Genomic DNA, 21,673 nt, shown 5'->3' on the forward strand with positions numbered 1-21,673 from the left:
ATAGACATTTTTGTCTCCTAAAATTAAAAGAATTCTTTTTTCATATGAAAGTTTGAAAAAGATCCGTTCTAACAGGAAGCTTAAGGAAACAGACACTTTCAATTCCATTTTTATATATGGCCTTATTTTAATAGTCATTTTTTATATCTATATTTCATATATTGTTGCAAGCGTTTGCTGAATTCAAATTGAATTTTAACGTGTTTTTTTTATAAATATATCCTTAAAAACATAAAATTATCCTGAGAATTTGAGATAATTTCCCAAAAAATGATTTGTGCAATAATTTTTAAATAATTTTACTTTCGCGAATTGTATTCTCGCGAAATTTTTCCCTCCGAGAATTTGCAAATTTAACCCCCCAAAAAACTTGTGTAGCTACAACAAATGCGAAACAATCGTGAAGAAATACTTTTTACTTATTTTTTCATAATTTTTTTTTTGATTTGACCTTTTTTAGATACTACACAACTGGTTATAATTATCTTTGTATGTATTTTGTATTCTATATTTTTCGTTTTTACATTTTTTTATAATTTAGGTATAATTTTATATTTATAAGCATTTTATTTACAACAGCTAAATAAAAATAGTAATAGTTCTTATCAATAAAGAGTCGCCATTTTATACGGCTCGGCGTGAAATTAGCTAGATCTGTGTGAAAATAATACACGAAGCCCTGATATTCATCGAAAAAATAAAGAATCGGTATATTTTATTTTCTCCGATGGTTGCAACATCAATTTGTTCATTTGTTTACGTGTTCCTTTCTTTTTAATTTGATGTATTCTAAAGTCACGTTGCGCGCCATCCAACCATAACGACAACACTTCTTGCATGACGAGCTGCCATTTTTGAGTAATCATTTGTAAATTACACGGTTCGATTGTCATTCCTTTGTCTTCTTGAGCAGGAGAATTTAAACAATGATCTTGACGTACAATTGGCATGATATAACCGTATTTACTATCGGTTGTCCATTTCTATAACAAAAACAAACATATTGTCAAATTCCCGCCTTTTCTTAAATCATAACTTACTTATTAAAAATTTCTATGAATTCAACAATATATCCAGAAAGAAACAGGCGTTATGAATTGATTTTAAAGGAAAAATCAATGAACTGAAAATTGATTTTATTTAGGGGGGAAAACAGCACATGACAATAAATTAGGTGATTTTCTTCGCATGATTGGCTACGACGGCGCTACTTCGGAATACTCTCCACCATTGAGGCAAAGAGTATATGCATAGTATAAAACATTCGTTTTTGTAGACCCTGGGAATTGACAAGTAAACGGATTATTCCAACCTGTGTTTCGTCATTACTGTTGCATTTTTTCAGCACGACATTTTTTGAAACCATATTCTTCATCGCAAGACATAATATTTTGGAAGATCCTCCCAGGATTGTACCATCCGTTGTGAAAGTTACAGCCTAAGTGGCGAAACAAAAAATTTATCCAGAGTTATGTTTTGCACGTTTTTAAAAGCATCTTTCATTTCATCCTCGCTTTGATTTCAGTTCTTAGTTGCTGAGAAATAAAGAAGCTTAATTTGCAAATTTTAGAAGGATTTAATTTCACAAAAAATCTTGCAAGTAAAAATAAATTTTATATTAGCAATCGCAATTGCACCCTCCTCTCCAAGGCAATACAAAAGAACTTACCTGATTTCTTCCTTGTCCATGACATTCAAATATCCCAATCCATTGATTCTCCACAGCGTCCATTGTATCAAGACACATTAAATCCTGACTGACTAAAGCACCAGAAAAGTTTTGTCTTTTATGAGATGGCAAGAGATAATGAGAAACGGCAGTGTGTTTTTCAAGGAGGCTATAAAAGAATTTTTTTTCTAGTAATAGTGTCAAGCTATTATGGTGAAATATTCAACAGGTTAAAGCAGGAGAGATTTTTCGAGTAATCAATATCCCAGTTGGAATTCAGCACTGCTTTAATGGTGAAAATTATTAGTCAGTAAAAATTTTAAGTCGGTAAAAACATTTAGTCGGTATAAATATATAGTCGGTAAAAGTTTTTCGCGGTATACATATATATAGTCGGTAAAAACATTTAGTCGGTATAAATATATAGTCGGTAAAAGTTTTTAGTGGTAAAAAACATTTAGTCGGTATAAATATATAGTCGGTAAATGTTTTTAGTGGTAAAAACATTTAGTCGGTATAAATATATAGTCGGTAAAAGTTTTTAGCGGTAAAAATATTTAGTCGGTAAAAATTTAGGTCAGTAAAAAAACGAACGGTAAAAGAATTTGGGTCGATACAAAACATGAGTCAACTGAGCTAAAATTTGGTAAATTTTTACAGACTTCATTTTCCCGAGAAGGTAAATTATTATAATGAAGTTTTTGAAAACGAAAAAGTCGTCAAATTGGTCACGTAAAAATCAAAAGGGCTGTGTTGGATGACAACATCATTTGTCTATAGTTTTACTTACTCGTGTTATTTGCATCTTTTAAATTTGTTACCCTTTAACCTCCCAGTGCATTATTTGTAATCAAGTTTCTGCACCAAGTTGTTTATCAGCTTTTATTTATTAAAAATTCGTAACATTTATGTTTTTACTTATTCCTAGAATTTTTAACAAAACTTACTCTTCTAAAAAATCAAATCCGAACTGACAGTCTTTTCGCTTGTTCGTTTTTTCTTTAGATGGTAATTCATTGATGATTTTAGCCGGCTTGACGAACTGCTAAAATAAAGAATACGAGTTAAAGAGGCTACGAACCGGTTAAAATGCTCACATACCGTATATCCCGAGCACATGTTAAAAATCCGGCAAACGCGTTTTGCGCAATAAACAGATAAAAATTCTAGATATATCTATATGTTTGAGTCTGTAGATTACAAACATGCCGGAAAAATAGCCATTTTTGTTTTTCGCCGCCTTCAGCTCGACGTGTAAGTCACTAAAGTCGAAAAACCAACGGCCGTTCCGTAGCCCCTTTAAGTATACCACGAGGTACCACGAAGAAGTAAAGTCGCCAACCTCGTTCCGAGGGCATTTTACCTTGTTGATAGAGTTGAAAGTTGGCAACACCGTAATAACGGCTTACAGGCCAAAAGACTCTGGGAACATAAAGTAGCCTCACCACCCCTGATTATTTAAACAATAACAAACTCAGCTGCTATTTCCACAACAAACGGGACATAATAGTCCACTTAATTGGTTATTCTGCTAATTATCCTTTTCGTTTTTGCGGCAAAAAAAGATAAATTGATATTCATTTATGCCATGTAAACATCAATCCGACCAAAGCAAGCAGTTTTCGTCATTTTCTTGACGGAACCAGCATTAACTTATCAAAATGAAACGTGAGCAAGTTGGAATTTAACAAATACCTGGCCTATTGTGTTACCGCGGCGCCATCTTGGTTTATTGATTGGAGTTGACCGTTGTTACGGACATGCCTTTCCTTCACACCCATACTTAACAACCTCGTTCTCAGGGTATCTTTCTGACATGCTGGACAGTGATACAAATATGATGTTCGTATCGCCATCGCCGTGTCAGAAAGATACAAGATACCCTAGGATCAAGGTTGCCATACTTAACAGAAGTTGTGGGGAGAGGTTTTTGAGAATCTTATTATGCAGGAATTACTTCTTGCGATTTTGAATCCGTTTAAAAAAGTAAGTTCAGCAAGTAGGAAGAAAGTGCTTTGTTTTGTTTCCAGTTTTTGGAGAATTCGCGAAAGTTTATTACCACAAAAAATACAGCAGTCATGAACCGCAAACTGTTTCACTTAGAAATGGTCTCCGAGATTTTGCTTTTGTATCACAAAACTAGAACTCAACTAGAAAAAAAAATCTTGTAGAACCGCAGAAGTTTTTCCCGCGGAAACACCTAATTTTGTACAATCGCGATTGATGTTTTTTTCCCGCGAAATGTAAAAATTTTACGGGAAAACTTTAGCGCAAAAGTTTCTTCCGTAAGCACTTTCTTTTCTTTAAATAGAGCATATCGAGAAAATAAGGTCCGGAAACAAAAGCAACCGCAAAAGTTAACCTATGGAGAAAACTTTAATCTTTAAAACTACCGAATCGAAAGAGTTCTGAAACCCTTGAAGTTCTACTAAATACCTCTGGATACCACTGCGAATGTGATATAATTTAAGTTCCTGGAAAGTTAAATTCTTGTTTAATCAGTTTCGTTGAACCTTTCACAGACATTGTAAGCATTTTTCGCTTTTTCTTTATCACGGAGAAATTTAATATTCGGGTCTCTTAATCGCCTAAATAATTTTTATATAAAATTCTTTCCGCAAATGTTTCTTCCCTAAGGTAATTGTTGAGAATAGTTTGTCTTTTAGGGTGGACACAAAGATCAAGACTTTAGAAAGATAAAAACATGGTAGCTCTTGGCTGTATTGGTAACTTAACTGTAAAGATCGTGGATCGGGGCTTATTAGGCAAGGAGGTTAGCAATTTTTTTTAAATCGTTAATTGCGTGTGGATATAGATATTTTTAGCAAAGGTTTTTAGTAAACTATAAAATTCTTCGATTTCTTTGCTAAAATAAAAAACATATTGTGAATTTGACAGATAACAATAAAAAAGACAAGATTAATCTCTTTCCAAGAGTCTAGGTGTCCTGGGAACAAAGATGGGAAAGATTGTAGCGGACGAAAGTGAAAAACAGCTTTCAACGATTATGTTTAACTTTTCTTTTTATATGTAAAACTTTAAATCATTTTCATTTTTTTGACGTTAACATAGATATACCTCCTTTTGTTGACTTGAAACCTCTCTTCTTGTAAACTTTTCTTTTTTTGTTGTACTACCTCTCAACAATAACAAACATGCTAACAAACTACAACCTCCCAACACGAATAATATCGAAATAGTCTTCAACACTTTTCTCATAATGACTTTCAAGTGTTCATGCCGCCATTTTGATTTTTATTAAACGCGGCATGCCGATTTTTCTCACTTCGGTATAATCTTAATTCTCAGGTACCTGTTAAAGTATCACTTATAAATGTTTTCGGCATCCGGCAAATTGGCTGTTTGCGCACTTGATGCAGGACTTATTCCCAGGGCTTCTTTTTTACCTGATAGTCTTTCTTAAAAAAAACTCTTGGGCGAAGTTGTGAGGGACTCGCTGTTTTATTGAGCGAAACGCTTTAAAAATACAGGTTGTGTGTGATAATTCGGGTAACATGAAGTGCATGTGTTTATAAAAATCCAAATCTTATTTCCAGAACTGCCTTCTCTCCTCTCTCTTCTCTGCTCTGATATCAGATTTTAAAAAAAGCTCTGGGAGCGAGGGTGTTAAAATCCTTTTCTGCTATTATATTTTTGTTGAAAATAACAATGCTGCTACGCCCTTATTAGAATTTATAACTATCATAAACGCTTTTTCTTTTATAAGAATATGCTTTATAAGAATATCAGGCTGAAATTTAAGGTTAAAATCAAAAGGTCTATTGCTTAGAACAATAAAGAAATAAGAATAATGAGCACACCTTGTTGAAATTTTTATATTCTTATGAAAAAATTGCATAAGAAACTCTTTTCAGAAGATTCACACCGTCTCGGAAAACTTTCTTAATCAGTGATATGCATCACATCAGCTACAACTTCGGTTGTTTTTCGTCTCGCATAAACTATAAGACTAGCGGATACTACCTCGTCTCCAGGACCTCTGTTCGCTTTCTTGATATCTTCGCGCCGTCCCCGGTATCAGAAAGCGAAAAGAGGTCCTGAGGACGAGGCTGAAGCGAATAGAAATTAAAGGTTTTTTTAATTTTAAATAAGGAAACAGTTTTTTGTAAATGCTAATTTTCTTGAAGAAAAGGGACAAAAATAACAAAAGATTTCTATCAAGTTTAACTTAGTTCCCAGGGCATTCTGCTTTGATGATAAACTGCTCAGTAAATAATGATTAAATAGTCAAGGGGCTCTGAAGGACTAAACGATATTTGACGAAGGTGTATCTTCAATTCGATCTGGGACAAGGTTGTTAAAGGCGCTTCCTAAATAAGATCCGTTATTTTAAAATCGGATACGGTCACTTCACCCACCTCTGTGTTCATCCCCGTCCCAAAGTCGATCATTTACATTACGCAGACAAGAAAGAAAAACAAAACGACGCTTTTTTTCCGTATATCTTATTGGTAATTAAGTAAATATTTTTAATGATACATTTTTACACGGTTAAATCTACTGTTAGCAATGACAACATTGCAATAAGGTTGGGTCATTGTCAACTGCAGTAAAAACATTAAAACCTTCTTACGATGACTACGTCTATTCAGCTTTTTCTATTTGGTCCAGAGCATTGGTTGCTATTGGAGGGTTCACTGTGGACGTGTTTTTTATTTCATAAAGTAAACTCGGTTATCGCCGTTTAACCAAGGAATTGTTGGTGATTGTCCGTAATTGTCGGTAATTTTTGTAGCTATCGGTATTTAGTATCGATATGAGGAGAGTCGCAATGTTTCTTTCTTTAAAACTATCCCTCTTGTAACGAAAAAAAAACTAGCTAATCCCCACATCTTACAATCTGTCAAAAATTTTGAGCGAGTTCAACGAAATTCCAATTTTTAATACCACATGTGTATCACTGTGTACACCAACCCAATACAAGTCACGCAAACTGAACAAAAAATACCAATAATAAACATTAGACCATTTGCTTCGCGCTCCAAAAAGAAATGGAATAACAACGGATAAACAAAAGCTAACAACATAACCGGCACACAACCAATGATTACCATCAGCATGTAAAACTTTGACCACATCACTGCAGCTAGAACAGTCAACAAAAGTATCACACTCCGCATCATGATGTCTAAGTACTTTTCTCTCCATGTTAGCACCTGACACGCTTGAACTGATGGGAAATATGTTTTACATAAGTCAGAGCATTGAACTATATTCGCGATGCTTGCTGCAGACATAGGATAGGAATAGTAACCAACAAACGCTAAAAAGCCACTTATGACCTTCCGGGATATATTTGAACCAAGATTGTTTGTAATAAGCTCCTTCGTTGTATCTCCAAAACAAAACGCTAGAGTTATGCCGAAAATGATATTAACGCAGGTGGAGGTGCCAAACACGTATGTTGTCAGTTTTGATAAAATAACTTTATCTGTTACATCCTTATCCATTTTGCATAAAAAAGGATGAACTGAGAACGTGAATAGCACAATTCCGTTTGCCATCCAAAAATATTGCTCATTGAAAGATGACAGCTCTTTGAACTTCCATGAATTTACTTGGTATAAAGATTTTATTGCCAGAATGATGATGGAGAGCATGCCAAAGCATACACTGAACGAATTCAACCAATAAAGTTGCCTTAGTCTGCTGATAAAGACCGTTGGTATTAAAAACACTCCAGCGCAGAGTATAGAATTTCGTTTGTTATATAACACATCAGCGAAATTGATTTCAAAAAAATTGGATACCAACAATATGCAAAGCATGCACACACCAAAAAAATAAACAAATTCCGTGAAATTGACAAATACTGATCCAACTCTCCCCCACAGTGCGTTTGCAAGTTCCGCATGACCATTTAGCGAACCTCTTTGATTATATTCATTTCGCATTCTTATGATAACTTTGCTACTATGATAAGACAACGCTGCAATAACGAAAATACTAATGATCACCAGATAACCTCCAGTACTAATGGCGTACGGCAATACCAAAGTTCCCATACCTATACAAAAACAACTATTGTATAAAAATAAAAAAAAGAAATGCTATACATAGCTGACATTTTTTAGACAATTACATACAAAGAACGCGCAAGTCTGAACATTATGAGAAATGTGAACTAATTCTCCCAATAATGTTTATGTCAAAAGCCACAATAATTGTCTTTTAACAGTTTTTGCTCTCCTGGCATGCGAAAGTAAAGTAAGGGATGAATTTTTCAAGGGTAATGTCACCAAGTGTCAATCGAAGGATTACCCACTGCAAATGCGTGACAAGTAGGTCATAGAAAAATCCACAGGTGTTTACCAGTTGCGGCTCGCAGCTAACATATACTACGACTAGCATTAAAGTATAAATTCTTAAAGAAAGGGTAATATCTTGATAAAATAAATGGTTATCGTTTTATCCACTTTATAAATAAAAAGAGATCTAATGGAGAACTACAGTGTAAAAACTAACCTTGGGTAAAATTTAACATGCTTAAAAAGATCAGTATTTTCGATATGGTTGTTGCTTTTTTGCCTGGCCCACAAGCATCAACATCAAGGAAAACTTCTTTGTCCACTCTAGAAACATTTCGTGGATTGCCTTTCTTCCCACGAAAACGTTTCGGCATCATTGCGAATTGATCTCTCTGTCGTGGCTATACCTTCTAAAAATATGAAGTCATTGCATGACAAAACTCACAACGAACTTTCCCAAGGCCTAACGAAATGTTCACGCTTTGGTGACCACTATATGATTTTTTTTTCCTGTTGTCCAAGATTTTATTAAATTGACTGTGGAGTTGACTTTTTAACTTATTGCAAATGCTCATGGAGAGCGCCCTCATCTGAAGTACAGATAATCCTTTTCAACCTCCTCTCTCCCAATTGTCAATTCTAAATACATCTTTAAATCAACGTTTTATTTCAAACCATCCTTAGTTATTCAATATTTTGGAGAGGACACACTGCTGTTCTTATCCTGTAGTGCTTTCTGGTATCCACAAAACTTTATATTATATTATATGCATTGCTAATGGATCAAAAAATGTATATATGTAAGCATGTTTTTGTTGACTTTCAGGAAATCTTACGCCCCGCTCCCCCTTGTCCTGCCCTACAAAAAGAACAAATACAAATTGGTTAAACTAAAAATTATGCCAATCACAATATCGTTCCCACACTCCTTTTTTTAAAGCAATCCGTTGCACTAATAACGAGTGGTCTCCCTCCCAAAGAAAACTTTTTAATGCAGGATAAATAATAAAATCAATTACGATGATAATCATGATAATAAATCATTTCTTATGGTAGTGAGTTAACAAGTGTCAACAGATCTATTTGAGCTTATTTCTTATTTGCCCGCAATCTGAAACATAACAAGAACTATAGCAAAATAAAAATGTGTATCTTAGCGTCAATGCTCTCACAGTAAATAAAAAAATAAAAAAAACTCAATTTAAAACTCATCTTTACCTCATTAGCGTGTTCACAGAAAAGGATAAAATAATTCAAACCATAACTTAACAGCATACAAAACTAAAAAAAATCACAAAACAACACGAGCTTCAAAAATAATTTTTCCTGTCTTATGCACATAAAGTATATTTACAGATTCGTCATGCTAATTAAACAAGTTTTTAATTGCTCTAATATCTTGGAGTCATGACAATAACAGCTTTTCTAGCCTCCTATTTAAAGCTTTTGTAATGGATCAAAAGCTTTGCGTACAAAGCTAGGAAATGCGGTCAACCATAATTCATCTGTTGCAAGGTTGTACGCGCATAAGATCTGTCTGCACCCTCGGCTCGGGTCTCTTGACCTTGTGCTATTATTACAGAGTGGTAGTTAATCAGAAAGGCAAAATGTTATTAGGTAATTTAAACTTGTTAAAGTCACTAAATTCACTAAACTCACGACGTAAAAACAAATGAGACTGCCTTCCTATATCTCCATTCTCGACGCTAAAGCTCTTTGAAACCTTGTTGTTTTATCTCAAATAGCTCTGCGGACAAGAATAATCTCCACCTAGATGATGCCTGATAGGCGCGAGTAACGATGTTGTTTCTATCCCTAAAATAATTTCTGCGAAAAGTGTTCTTACCTTTTTATAAGCCTCAATTGATTTTAGAATTTGTTTTAAAAAATTGACATTCTATGGTTCTGCTTTACATACCTTTTGTATCAGTAACAGTCCTATAGCTGCAGTCTATGAAAATTAGAACTGACATCCGACCTCGTCCCCAGGGTTCTTTTCTTCAATGTCGTACTGTTTGCCACGAAATTTAACAGGCCCCAGAGACAAAATCATTTCTAAGTTGTTGCGAGGGGAGAACCCCTAGCGTCATCTCGGTTGCTAGAGCAGGCCGATATATTCAATGTAGGTTCAATTTCCAATATAGGTCTAATAATGAGATGTGGCGATTTTTATATGTTGACTTCTCACGCTGGCGAGTGGTTGTCTGCTGGAAAGAGGGTTTTGGCAAGAATTTCCAAAATCTAAGAGAACTAAAGAATTGGTCTGTCTTGTGTGTTTTAAATACATTTGTGTAAGGTTGTGTAAATATCAAGATTAGAGGTTTACAAATTTTACTTTCATTTTTAAGGGCAGGCAGGAGTGTTCAGACTCTATAAAGCGCAACAAACAGAAGAGTGTTATTCTTTATTAGGAAGTAACTTCTCAATCAGCTAGTTTTTTAACTGCCTTATCTAGCTAGAAATAACTTTCTGATCAAGTTAAAAATGGCAAAACTTTTTTGGGGCAAAGCAGCTTGCTTTTAAAATAAAGAAATCGGATGCAAACTAACTTATTATAATTTCATTAAGAGAGCAGAAAGTGGCAGGATTTAGATTAGAGAATTTCAAGAAACAGAGTTTGGACAGACCCTTAGTCTCTGTCCAGAACCTTTCCATTGCCATTCATTTTTTAGTAATGTTCTGCCCAATCTTGGAACGTGCCCCGTCTTAAGACTGGCCAGGCCAATCTTCCGACAGTGACAAATGGGTGGCCAGTCTTAAGACTGGACTGTCCAATCTATGGACGTACATGCCCAATCTTAGAACAATTGTGGAAGACAAACAGAACAATAAATTTTTTAGAATTTACCTCTTAATAGGAACTTTAAATTGAAACTTTTCTTGGAAAATCAAAAGGCCGAAAATTTATATATACCATGTATTTTATGTATAAAAAATTGAAACTACTCAACCATATTAGCATAGTCTAATAAGGTTTTTCTTCTATAGACTATGATATTAGCTAGCTGGCTACAGCTCGCTAGCTAGTTAAACATCTCATCCAATGAAATTAACAGCTAGCTAACTAATAATATGGTTGAATACGATTTTTCTGATTCTTCATAAATATAAACATTTTATTTTCAACATGTTCAATGTGTTTTAATGTGCCTGAGAATGTTTGTTGGGACTTGCAAAAAACAGAGCTCATGTGGTACATCCCTTCTCTAAAATCTAAAAGGCGCCAAGGATGGGTCTAACATGGTCTTTTGCCCAATCTTGTGACGCCCTGCCCAGTCTTAAGACTGGCCGGCCAGTCTTAAGACTGGGCAATTTTATGTCCAAAGATTGGGCAGCGTCCTAAGATTGGGCAGAACAGTAATATTTGTTGTTTGTTATGTTGGCCTGTTGTCTTTCTTCACTTTTTGAGAGAAGATTATTTCACATGTATTTCTGGATATATATAGTTTGAAAATTTAAAAAAAGATTTTAGAAAAACAAATTTTTTAAAAAATGCATCTTCTACAGATGGTATTATTCTTTTTGTTACATAATTTAATTCGCTTGCCGTTTTTTCATTATTTTTACAATGTTATGATGGCCCTATGGCGCACTGCTTTTCCATTTTCCTCTTCTATGACTCAAACAGCGCATTCTTACTCTTTTATTTTGTGTTTTGACACTTCTTTTCTGCAATTAACACTTTTCTGCATGTGGCCTAAAACTCTTCACAACTAAATTTAAAATTCTGACTTGCAATTTTACGGCCATTGTTTGTATCTTTTTTTTTTACTTTCAGTGAAAAGTACACTTGCGTAACACGTGCTTAATTTACCAATAGCTTTATACTGTTGCATGTTCTGGTGCATATGCATGAATAAAAAATATCATTAATCAATTCAGCTCAGCAGCAGAGTTGTTAATTTAACAAAAATAATGAATGGCAAAATGTCTACCACAGTTTACAAAATCATAAAGGGACACTACGTCCACCCAGGAAATTATAAAGGATAGTGAATATATATTTTTATAAAGTTTATGGTCCACTCATATACACATAAAATTTTGGGGAGTTATTGATTGCTAAGAACACATGATCTTGTTTCATGACCAGGAGCGGGTATGTCATTTTTAAAGATGTAAGTTAAAAAAATCCAGCTTAATCAATATTACGGACGGAGAATTGGGTCCGGAAATTTTTTGAGTTCATAAAAGAGAATGTTTCACACATTAGGAAAGAAATGTTTTTAACAGTTATTGAAGGAGACAGAGAAGTGTTTTCACTAAAGAAATGAAATCTTTTTATTAAGAAGAGAAGTGGTATATAGTTTGTAGTATGTTAAAAAAATAGATTAGGGCAAGAATAGACTTAAGAGCCTTTTTTCACCAAATGTTTCTCCAAATGATTTTATGTTTTTGTGTCATGTTTATTTCTTGATTAAACTTATGTGAAAGGGTAACATAAAAATAAAATAAAATTGCATACTATTTATGTACACTAATAATGAAGAAGAAAAATTTAAAAAACAATATTTTCCATGAGAAACAGAATAAATTTTTGTAAAATTAAAAAAAACAATGATTTTGTTAGAACGTTATGCTCATATCCTGCATGGTTTCAAATGTGCAGGAAATAACTTTTCTGGGGTATTTTTATAGCTTAACAGTGCAATACTATTTTTTAAGGTACCATTGTATTCACCGTATTTTCCTGTATATAACCCACGGCTTATATGTTGATTTTTACAACTTCCACTGTTGGTGCGGGTTATAATGTTGTGCGGGTTATATATATGATAAGTTTTATTTTTTCTCTCATTTATTGTGAAATTTAAAAGTCTTTTGTGCGTTGTTTTTTCTTTATTTGTTGTACCTTATAAAATTGTGCAGAATGAAACAAAACAGACATTGCGTAACTCGGACAGTATATGTGGTGGTCTGGGAAGAAAGTAGGGTAGAAAGTAAGGTAAGATTAATATAACTGCATGCGCGATCCAATACATAGTAACCTTACTTCACCTATGTGATTTAATTTTTTTCATACAGTGATGTGCTTCTATTGCGAGCTCTTTCCAAAACATGAAGCCAGAGATCATTTTTTATTTTGTGTTGAATAAAATTATATAAACATTAAAAAGAATGTTCCATACATTGCTGTTACAGACAATCCGTGATAATTATTATGTTGTTTATTATTATTTTGGCAATCAGAGACAAGGAAGCTAAGACCAAGAGAGTTGCAAGTTCGGACACTCGGTTCTCGTGTTTGGGGTTTTACAAGTTTAAACGTCCCCCACTTGTCTCCAGATTGTAAAAAAGTGACACAGAACTAAAAAAAACGAAAAAGCTTTTTAAAAGTTTAAGAGCGAAGAACGGTGATGGAAAGGTTTTTTAGATCACATTTTAAGAACTTAAGAACGAAGAAGGGCGATAGAAAAGTTCTTTTAGAACGCATTTTAAAAGTTTAAGAGTGAAAAACGGTGATAGAAATGCTTTTTTAGATTGCCTTTTTTAAAATTTAGGAAAGAAAAGCGGCAATAAAAATGCTTTTTTAGATAGCGTTTAAAAAAGTTAAGAACAAAAAAAAACGCAATAGAAATGCTGTCTTAGATTGCATTTTAAAAGTTTAAGAACGAAAAGCGGCAATAAAAGTTTTATATCGTTTTTTAAAAACTTAAGAACGAAGAACGGTGATAGAAAAATAAAAAATTGATCTAAGGTGTTCCCAGGCCACATCTCGATGGTGGTTTACTTTGTTACAAAGTGCCGAAATTTTTGCAAACCGACTTTAATTTTCCAATTCGAATCCTGATGTTTATAAAATGATTCAGAGTAAAACCACGCTGATTTTTTTTCTTAACAGGATGCGGGTTATACAAAAGTGCGGGTAAGTAAAACTCACTGATTGAAATTTTATGCGGTTGTACGAAGGCTCAGACTATCTGATAACATCTGGTTTGTAACTCCCTAAAAAAGCTGAGCTGCAGGTTATACGATGGCGGGTTATATATATACCGGAAAATATGGTAGTTTCTGCAGTGCCAGTCATGCAGTGTCAGTCATCTCTTCTGAGATATAACCTATCACTAATTTGACGACACTTTATATTTCTTATATCAACCCTGTGATCACATTTTTTTATTTCACTTTCTGACTTGTGTCAAACTTTAGAGGGGGTAAAAGCATATTAAAATACTAAATACTTTGATTTTAGTTACTATATGTCCAACAATGGATTTAGTCCCTTACATCTTATACATTCTGGTTATGGAGAAAAATACCTCAATGCTCTGAAAGCTTTAAAAAAGCAAGGAATTGAGCCTACAAGGGGCGAGTGGAAACCAGATGAATTGGAGCAGTTAGATAAAAATTTCTCAACATTTGTTAAAGAATATAAAATAAAGGATTACGTTCGTTTGCTTACTCCATTGGATAAGAATGATGTCAAGTTCCGAAAAGAAACAAACTTTAATTTACGTATGTGTCAAGGTATAATGCGAACAAGACATCAGGTTAGCATTAAGGTGGTTCGAAAATATCTTCCTGTAAAGAAAGGGAGGTTATCGGCTGCTGAGAAAAGAGAGCTATTTCGTTTGTACAATATGTATGGTAGGAAATGGACGTTAATTGGACGATTGTTACAGCGACAACCCTTTCATGTTGTAACATCATTTACTCATATTAGTCAGACAAAAAATCATGGGAGTTGGGGGAAAAGAGAAGAATCAAAATTAAGACAAGCAGTTAATAGTTTTATTTCTTCTGGGAAAGCAATATCTTGGAACGCTGTATCCACTGCAGTTGGAACAAGATCGTCAAAAACTTGCCTTGTTAAATGGCTTAATTATACAAGAGACCAATTAAACTGGAATGATCTTCAAGCATATAAATTGATAAAATTGATTCGTAAAAAGCAATATGGCAGTGAAAGTTCTATTAATTGGAAAAAGATTGCCAAGTGGCTCTACAATAATAAAGGGTTTTCACTAATGCTGCGATATAGGTTTCAAAAAATGAAAAAAAATGTTTCAAAGATTGCTGAATTTGAAGAAGTTGTGAAGGATCTATATGTTTTGTATAAAGAAAGAAAGCATGATTTTGTATTACGAAACATGGACAGTAAAGAAGTTATAAACTCTTCAAAATCTAAAAGATGTAACAAATATGAATCTATGAAAAATCACTCAAAAATAGATATTTGCCATCCAGAATGGCAGGTTCTAACATCATATGAATTAATAAAACTTATTAATGAAAGTTGTGTTAACGATGAATATTTGATTGATTGGGTGGAGTTATCAAAACATTTCTTGAATGTGTCACCAAACTGGCTAAAGTGGAAATTTGGTGTATTAAAAAAGGAGCTTCCCCTTTCATATTCTTCTGAATTTACTGATATTATTGAAGAATTGTTAAAGTTATATGACGATAGAGTTAATGGCCATAGTGACGATGACGATGAACTTTCGATGAGTTACGTTATTTCTTCTGATGACGATGAAGTTGTGGAAATTAAAAAAAACAAAAATAACATAGATGTCACTATTGTTGATTCAGATGATGATTGGGATGAGATTTTGAGTGACACAGAAATTATTTCAATCATGTCTGATGATGACTATATGTCCATTTCGATGCAGGATGATGATATTGTCATGTTGCCTGAATACAATAAAAAGAAAGAAATACCAGTTTTGGATAAAGATACCATCTGTGTTGAGTCAGATAAGGAGGACAGTGTCACCTTAAACAATAAATCAAAACAAAAGAGAAAACGAAAAAGAAAGCAAAATAAAAAGGTCAAGTCAAAAAAGACAAAAATAATATGTATTGACTAATTTAGTTCAATAATATTGTTCACACATTACCCTTTTTTACATTTTGCAATTGTCTTCACCATTTGTCATGATCAAGTTTTTTCATATTAATACTACTTTAATGACAAAAGTGCATGATTGATCAGAATATTTGGTTATAAGTACACACTGTTACAATTTCATTACCTTGTTTTTATAAAACTTGCATTTTTTTAGTTTTAGAATATATATGAAAATATAGATATATACATATAAAAATATAAAACACGTTGTACTTAAGCAATTGCATTGGAGGAGATGAGTGAGTAGTTTAAAAGTAGTTTATTTTAAGTTTTAGCAAAACCAAAATTTGTTTATAATTTTGTTTAAACTTTGTGAAGGCTCATCACGGTCAAAGTGGGAAGCATTTTTCAAAGACGCTCACATTCCAACAAAGCAAGCCACAGAGTAAGTAAGTTTTGTGTGTTGGCAAGTTAAAAAAATTATTAATAAGTCGTGCAATATCTGAAACTTAACATGACAATGCACCTATTCTTTTTTAAATAGTAGTTGAACCTCTTTGTGGTAAGGATGCATGACATGGCTATGCCATTATTTAAAGACCAGAATGTGTAGGACAAACCACAGCTAATGTTTAGTATCTTTTTATTTTAATGTGTTTAGGTATGCATCAAGATTTAGTGACAATCGGGTGCGTTTGGATATGCTTAATGAGTTGAGCAAGGTATATGTTTAAGACAGATTTCTATGCAATGAATTCCTTTGATTGAATTTTCTAATTTTGATCATGCAGCATTTGTTCTTTTCTATAGGAATTACTGCATGATCTTGGTATTAAAGCAGTTGGTGATGTCATAGCTATATTACGTCACGCTAAGTTCAAACATGCAGAGGTATAAATTCTGTCACTATTTCTGTCACTGTTTTATTTAATCAAAAGTCCACTATTTTTTTAAACTTTTTTTTTTAATGATATAAATGAATTCCTTGAGATGCGTGATGAAGTGATTATATATAAGCTACCTAAAGGGAAGAACATTTTTCGCTAGGAGTATTTTTGGATTTCGGAGGGTATCAGGGTATATATACCACGGTTTTCAAATTTTTAAAACGATTGATATCCTTGCATAATATTGTATTAGTCTTAATTTCCTAATAAAGTCATTATATTTCTTCTTCAACCCTCTCCTAATGTATACACTGTAAGTTTGTAAATTTTATTGACTTAGGTTTGAATAATTTGAGAGAGAAGTAGTCCTTTGATCCAAGTGGCATTAATAAATATTTATTCTGTACAAAAACAATAGTAATAATTTATTTCACCAGACGGACAAAAATCAAGGCTATAGGATACGTAGTGCGAAAGAACTAAAAGAAATCAAAGCGCAAATGGGTTTATAATTGATATATGTGGCGGCATTTACCGTCATTTTTGATGCTTATGACGTCATCAAATATGTTTTACCTGGAATGAGTTTGTTAAAATAATATTCTACCACTTTGTCAAGATTTATGGCTTATACTTAAATAGTTAACGATACCTTTTAGCTTATATATTTCCCTTCTAGTTTATATTATAAAGTGCTGTAAAAATGTGTACTGTTATTATTTCGATGTGAAATTATTTTTACAGTTATTCAATCTTTGATGTTATAGTTGTCTCGTGACCGTTCTACTTCTCCTGAAGTTGTTGAAAAGCCGCCTATGAAAAGAAAATCAGATGTAGCAACTTCAAAGAAGACACAATTGCCAGAGAAGTTTCCATCTAAATTGTCTCTGGTCAAGCCAAAACCACCAAAAACAATCCCACAAAAAACTGTGGCTTCAAAGGCACAACCCTCTAAGAATATGCCAACCAGTAAGTAAATTTTTTAAATGACAGTATTCCTTGATTTTGGACAAAGGTTCAATTAAGGAAGATCCATGAAGACTTTTAGTAAGAAATTTCATAAAAACATTTGATCTGACCTGCCAAAAATTGGGAATTTTACAAAGGCAAGTTTCATAGCGCAATAGTTAAAATAGTTAAGTTTCGGTGCATTTTTCATTAAGTGGTATCTTTAGGAGCTTATTATCCTAAATTTTTATAAAAATAAAACATTGAGCTTCAGCAAAAGTTTTTAGTTCTTACCAATTGATATTGCTTTTTAAAGTTAGCAAAATCCTTTCTATTCAGCTAAAGGGTCTCCTTGTAGTTCTTCATACTATGTGCAGTGCACATGTCGAATTACGCAAAAAAAAAGATTGCTCAGCGGATAAGCAAATTTTATCAGAAACTACGGAATTAAAGTTTGTGAATTATAAATCGCGAATAGATGTTGTTTTGATTATATGAGTCTAAAGATAAAATGAGTAAAGCATCGTTTGTTATCTAACGATTTGTGCTACCTTCGAAACGTTAACTAAATTTTCTAGTCAGAGTGGGACTTCAGACACGCACTTTAAAATTCCCGGTTTCAAATGACAGCATTTCTTTGGCTGGCGCCTTAGACCGCTCATCCATCCTTCCATTGGACGTCACACTAGTCTAGATTTAGCTAACTGATCAATCCTTATTAACCCTAGCATTGTTTTGTATTTGTTTTGTTTTTTGTTTTGTTCCACTAAAACCCACAATAGAATAATTCATCGCTCAGAATATTTTTTAAGAGGTAGTATTGTTTAAGTCAAAAAAATGTCATAGTTTAAAACCAATTTATGTCTCGTATAAGTGCATATGCTTCTTCTTTTTAGCACAAGTCAAAGATAGTGTCATACCTGCCAACGCACCGGCTTTGCGAATTACCACATCAACGCAATCCCCCACGACGTCAAAACTGAAGCCTGGTCGCATGAAATTGTCGGATAGATTTAACGAGTTTCATAATGAAGCAAAAAGAAAGAAATTGGAAGAGGAAAGAGTGGATGAAGAGAATGATAGGTTGAGTGAAAAGCAGCCAGGAAAAGGTAGAGGTACCACGTTCACTATCCAAGTTCCCAGGAAGCAGTCATCTACAAAATCAACCAATCTGGAAGAAATACAGAAGGTGACAACGCATCCTAAAGTCACTCTTGTACCTGGTACGTTATATTCTTTCTTTATTCATGGTCATAGATTTGTAGCTAACAATCGCCTTATGATAAGGGTAATTTGTAAGCCTGAGGAAAATCCACGGAATTTTACCTGTCGCTATTGTAGCTACCATCTTTGGCTCACAGTCTAGACAAACAGAGGTGATCTAAAGGATGCTAGCTTCTTTATAAAAATGATTTTTGTTTGAGTGACGTGATGCACTTCAGTTTATGTATTAGGAAAAGCAGATATTTAATTTTAATACCTTAAAAGGAGGACTTTTTGCAGGAAGAAATTTTAAATTGTGCTTGGTTTTAGGGAATTTATTTTTGCGATTTTGAACCTTATGCCAGGATGTCCACTCTGTCAGGAATTGTCAGGGAAAATAGGAAAAATGTCAGAAAAGTTTTGTCTTTTTATGAAATGTCAGAAAAAATGAAAGGAATTTTAAACTTTCCACTAAGTCCCTAATGCATATGCTTTTCATTTTAATATTAATAGTTTCTATCTTTATCTTGTTTTTGTTTCATTCTTTTTTTTGTGTATTTTGCATTTTTTCTTCTTCCTTGAACAGTTAGCTAGTTCATGAGCTGTAATCATAAAAAAGTGGAGTACAAATTCCAAAAATGTCAGGATTTTTAGCTAAGCAGTGTCAAGAATGTTAGAACAAAGCTTAACTTTGAGTTCCACATAATGGCACTGTTATGGGCAAATCACAAAAAGGAAGTCTGCTAAATTACGTGCCTTGCTTGCCTACGTGCTTTACGTGCCTATGTGCCTCACTGATTTAAATGATTTTGTGCTTTACAAGTCTACGACTTTTATTAAGTAAGGACAATGAGTTTGACTTTCTCCTGCGAACTTTTCTTCCTTTAAAGCGTTAATACTTATCAATTCATCAATTTTTTTTGCGGAAATAATAAAATGAAAAAGATTCAGCGCTGCAAGATGTAAACAATTTACAAAAATTATCCCTTCACAAAATACAACAAATTGATATATATACATGAATTAAAAAAAAGATATTTTTTTTCTCCATCTGGCTGATTAATGTAAAGGACTGAACGAATAAAGTGCGTGATTTCCGCCCTTTTTTAAGAAGTCTAGATATAGCAGTAATCTTCTTTTTTTTTAATTTTTTTTTTAGCTCAAGGAAAAGCATTAAATCGAAACAGACAATCCACGTCGATATTTGATCGTCTGGGTAAATCCACTGCTAGTAATATTCCGATACAGGTGGGTCTTTCGTGTTTACATCACGTGACTTCTGTTTTACGTGATAAGTTTATTTATGGTTTCGGATGCTATAATTAGATGCTTACTTTGTAGGGTAAAACGCCGGAGAACAAACCAAATGTTTTTAATCGCTTGGGTGCAATAAGTACCTCACCTAGTACGATTCAACCAGTTCAAAAAGTATCCGCCATCGTTCGGAAAACCAACAATACGGCGAGTGGGATGACGAAAGCGAGTAAGACGTCGAGTGTTTTTAACAGATTGGGTAGCAAGTGAAAACGAACTTTCGTGGCCATGATATGACGTGATATCCGTATTGAAATACTTGGCACAACAAGAAAACACCTATTGGGCGGTTTATTCGAGTTCCACGGCAAATGAAACAGAGATCTCAGAGTAATACGAGTCGTAAGGAACGAAACAGAAGTATCAGAATAATACGAGTTTTGTAACGAACGAAACAGAAATCGCAGTTTTATCGTATCATCGCTGGGGCGTTTACCGTTGTGTAAACTGCAATAAAGAGTTCACGCTTTTCAATCATTTGATCTCCTTGTTTGTTTGTTCGTTCCTATCTCTTTTCTTCAACTTTTAGATTTCCTTTGTTCCTTCTACAGCAGGAGCTTTGAGCTGCTTTTAATTTTAAAACTACAAAATTGCTCCGTTATATCAAAAGCTCTATGTAGTCTCGTTTGTAATCAACCAAAGTTCGTTATATTTTTTTCGCAAAATGGCTAAAACTAAAGTCGAAAATAACTACCCCCGTCCAACTCCGCATATCATCTGTCTTCAAGCACGTTTCATGCTAGCACGTGTCCGCACCAATGTAAATAAAATCGTTTTCGTGAGTTTTAAAATTCCAACTTCATGTGTGAACATGAACAAGAATACATTAATCAAAAAATGTTGTTTTTTATTAACTGGGTTTGTTTTTTAATCATTTGTATATATATTTTTATAATTGGATGAAAAACATGTTTGAATTTTTTTTTAATTTGTACCAGTACAAAATTCTTAAGCCTAATATTCTGTCCACTGGATACGCTTATTTTCAGTGTTTTCAGACGCGAAGGGGAAATAAGTCTTTCAATAAAATCAACAAAGGGACCATTTAGGTAAAATACTACCTCTAAATCCTTAGGTGTGACAATTGGCATAAAATTGGCGTTGGTAAGACTACGCTATCTAAAATTTAAAATTCGAGGAAAGATTTTTTATCTGCCAACTTTGTCGGTCCTGAGTGACCACATTCTGGGTCTTTGAATAGTGACTTTCATATTTGTGTTATTGTTTTCAAATTTGCTGAATAGCGTAATGTCATCAGTTCTTGAAATAAAAAATGAATTCATTACGTAATATGTTAAACCCGAACACTGATTTAATTTTATTTGTGAATAGATGATAGAAATACACACAGCTTTTACTAAATTTTTGAAAATTCTGTTGTAGCGTCTTGACCAAATCAATTTTTAAGATATGGTAAACTTACCCGGTTTATTCTTCTGAAAAAAATTACCCAAAGAAAATTTTAGCTGATAAATACTGGGCAAATAAGGTAAAATTGCAGCTCGAGGTATTTTCCACATTGAAAATATATTCTATATTCAAGAGAAAAGAATATACATTATGAAATGAGAGAATAATAATTTCT

At 33.5% G+C, this 21,673-nt stretch overlaps 4 protein-coding genes across 5 annotated transcripts; 2 read left to right on the forward strand and 2 right to left on the reverse strand.

Annotated features, from left to right (window-relative positions):
- Window positions 1-475: 475 nt before the first annotated feature.
- On the reverse strand, window positions 476-5,211 carry LOC130656306 (uncharacterized). Of its 2 annotated transcripts, none has more exons than XM_057459140.1 (5): window positions 4,748-5,211; window positions 2,617-2,711; window positions 1,670-1,838; window positions 1,313-1,438; window positions 476-983 (listed from the first exon to the last, which is right to left on the reverse strand). In XM_057459140.1, exons 1-5 carry the CDS (start codon window positions 4,886-4,888, stop codon window positions 687-689), a joined length of 828 nt encoding a protein of 275 aa, XP_057315123.1. In that variant the 5' UTR covers window positions 4,889-5,211; the 3' UTR covers window positions 476-686. The 2 variants fall into 2 exon arrangements, with proteins under 2 accessions (XP_057315123.1, XP_057315122.1); XM_057459139.1 differs by having other exon boundaries at window positions 2,617-2,714; window positions 4,748-5,203.
- Window positions 5,212-6,119: 908 nt separating this feature from the next.
- On the reverse strand, window positions 6,120-9,311 carry LOC130657228 (vesicular inhibitory amino acid transporter-like). The gene is made up of 3 exons (XM_057460203.1): window positions 9,157-9,311; window positions 8,156-8,348; window positions 6,120-7,697 (listed from the first exon to the last, which is right to left on the reverse strand). Exons 2-3 carry the CDS (start codon window positions 8,313-8,315, stop codon window positions 6,571-6,573), a joined length of 1,287 nt encoding a protein of 428 aa, XP_057316186.1. The 5' UTR covers window positions 8,316-8,348; window positions 9,157-9,311; the 3' UTR covers window positions 6,120-6,570.
- Window positions 9,312-10,151: 840 nt separating this feature from the next.
- LOC130656759 (cyclin-D-binding Myb-like transcription factor 1) lies at window positions 10,152-15,901 on the forward strand. Its single transcript, XM_057459676.1, has one exon. It carries the CDS (start codon window positions 14,139-14,141, stop codon window positions 15,753-15,755), a length of 1,617 nt encoding a protein of 538 aa, XP_057315659.1. The 5' UTR covers window positions 10,152-14,138; the 3' UTR covers window positions 15,756-15,901.
- On the forward strand, window positions 15,899-21,005 carry LOC130656760 (uncharacterized protein C19orf47-like). Its single transcript, XM_057459677.1, has 8 exons — window positions 15,899-16,035; window positions 16,115-16,181; window positions 16,398-16,458; window positions 16,547-16,627; window positions 17,391-17,592; window positions 18,468-18,794; window positions 19,934-20,022; window positions 20,116-21,005. The coding sequence occupies exons 1-8, from the start codon at window positions 16,032-16,034 to the stop codon at window positions 20,296-20,298; spliced, it is 1,014 nt and encodes a 337-aa protein (XP_057315660.1). The 5' UTR covers window positions 15,899-16,031; the 3' UTR covers window positions 20,299-21,005.
- Window positions 21,006-21,673: the final 668 nt, after the last annotated feature.

The sequence above is a fragment of the Hydractinia symbiolongicarpus genome, chromosome 9 (genome assembly GCF_029227915.1).
Source record: "Hydractinia symbiolongicarpus strain clone_291-10 chromosome 9, HSymV2.1, whole genome shotgun sequence".
Classification (NCBI taxonomy): Eukaryota; Metazoa; Cnidaria; class Hydrozoa; order Anthoathecata; family Hydractiniidae; genus Hydractinia; species Hydractinia symbiolongicarpus.

Bases quoted from the DNA above. Each gene is read 5' to 3' on its own strand.
- LOC130656306 (XM_057459139.1), bottom strand. From the start codon at position 4,888: ATGAGAAAAGTGTTGAAGACTATTTCGATATTATTCGTGTTGGGAGGT. The intron at 1,439-1,669 runs GTAAGTTCTTTT...TTCGCCACTTAG, and splicing joins ATGGACAAGGAAGAAATCAG to GCTGTAACTTTCACAACGGA. The intron at 984-1,312 runs GTTGGAATAATC...TTTTTGTTATAG, and splicing joins ACAGTAATGACGAAACACAG to AAATGGACAACCGATAGTAA.
- LOC130657228 (XM_057460203.1), bottom strand. From the start codon at position 8,315: ATGATGCCGAAACGTTTTCGTGGGAAGAAAGGCAATCCACGAAATGTT. The intron at 7,698-8,155 runs GTTAGTTTTTAC...GTTTTTGTATAG, and splicing joins CATGTTAAATTTTACCCAAG to GTATGGGAACTTTGGTATTG.
- LOC130656759 (XM_057459676.1), top strand. From the start codon at position 14,139: ATGTCCAACAATGGATTTAGTCCCTTACATCTTATACATTCTGGTTAT.
- LOC130656760 (XM_057459677.1), top strand. The intron at 16,628-17,390 runs GTATAAATTCTG...TTGATGTTATAG, and splicing joins CTAAGTTCAAACATGCAGAG to TTGTCTCGTGACCGTTCTAC. The intron at 18,795-19,933 runs GTACGTTATATT...TTTTTTTTTTAG, and splicing joins TAAAGTCACTCTTGTACCTG to CTCAAGGAAAAGCATTAAAT.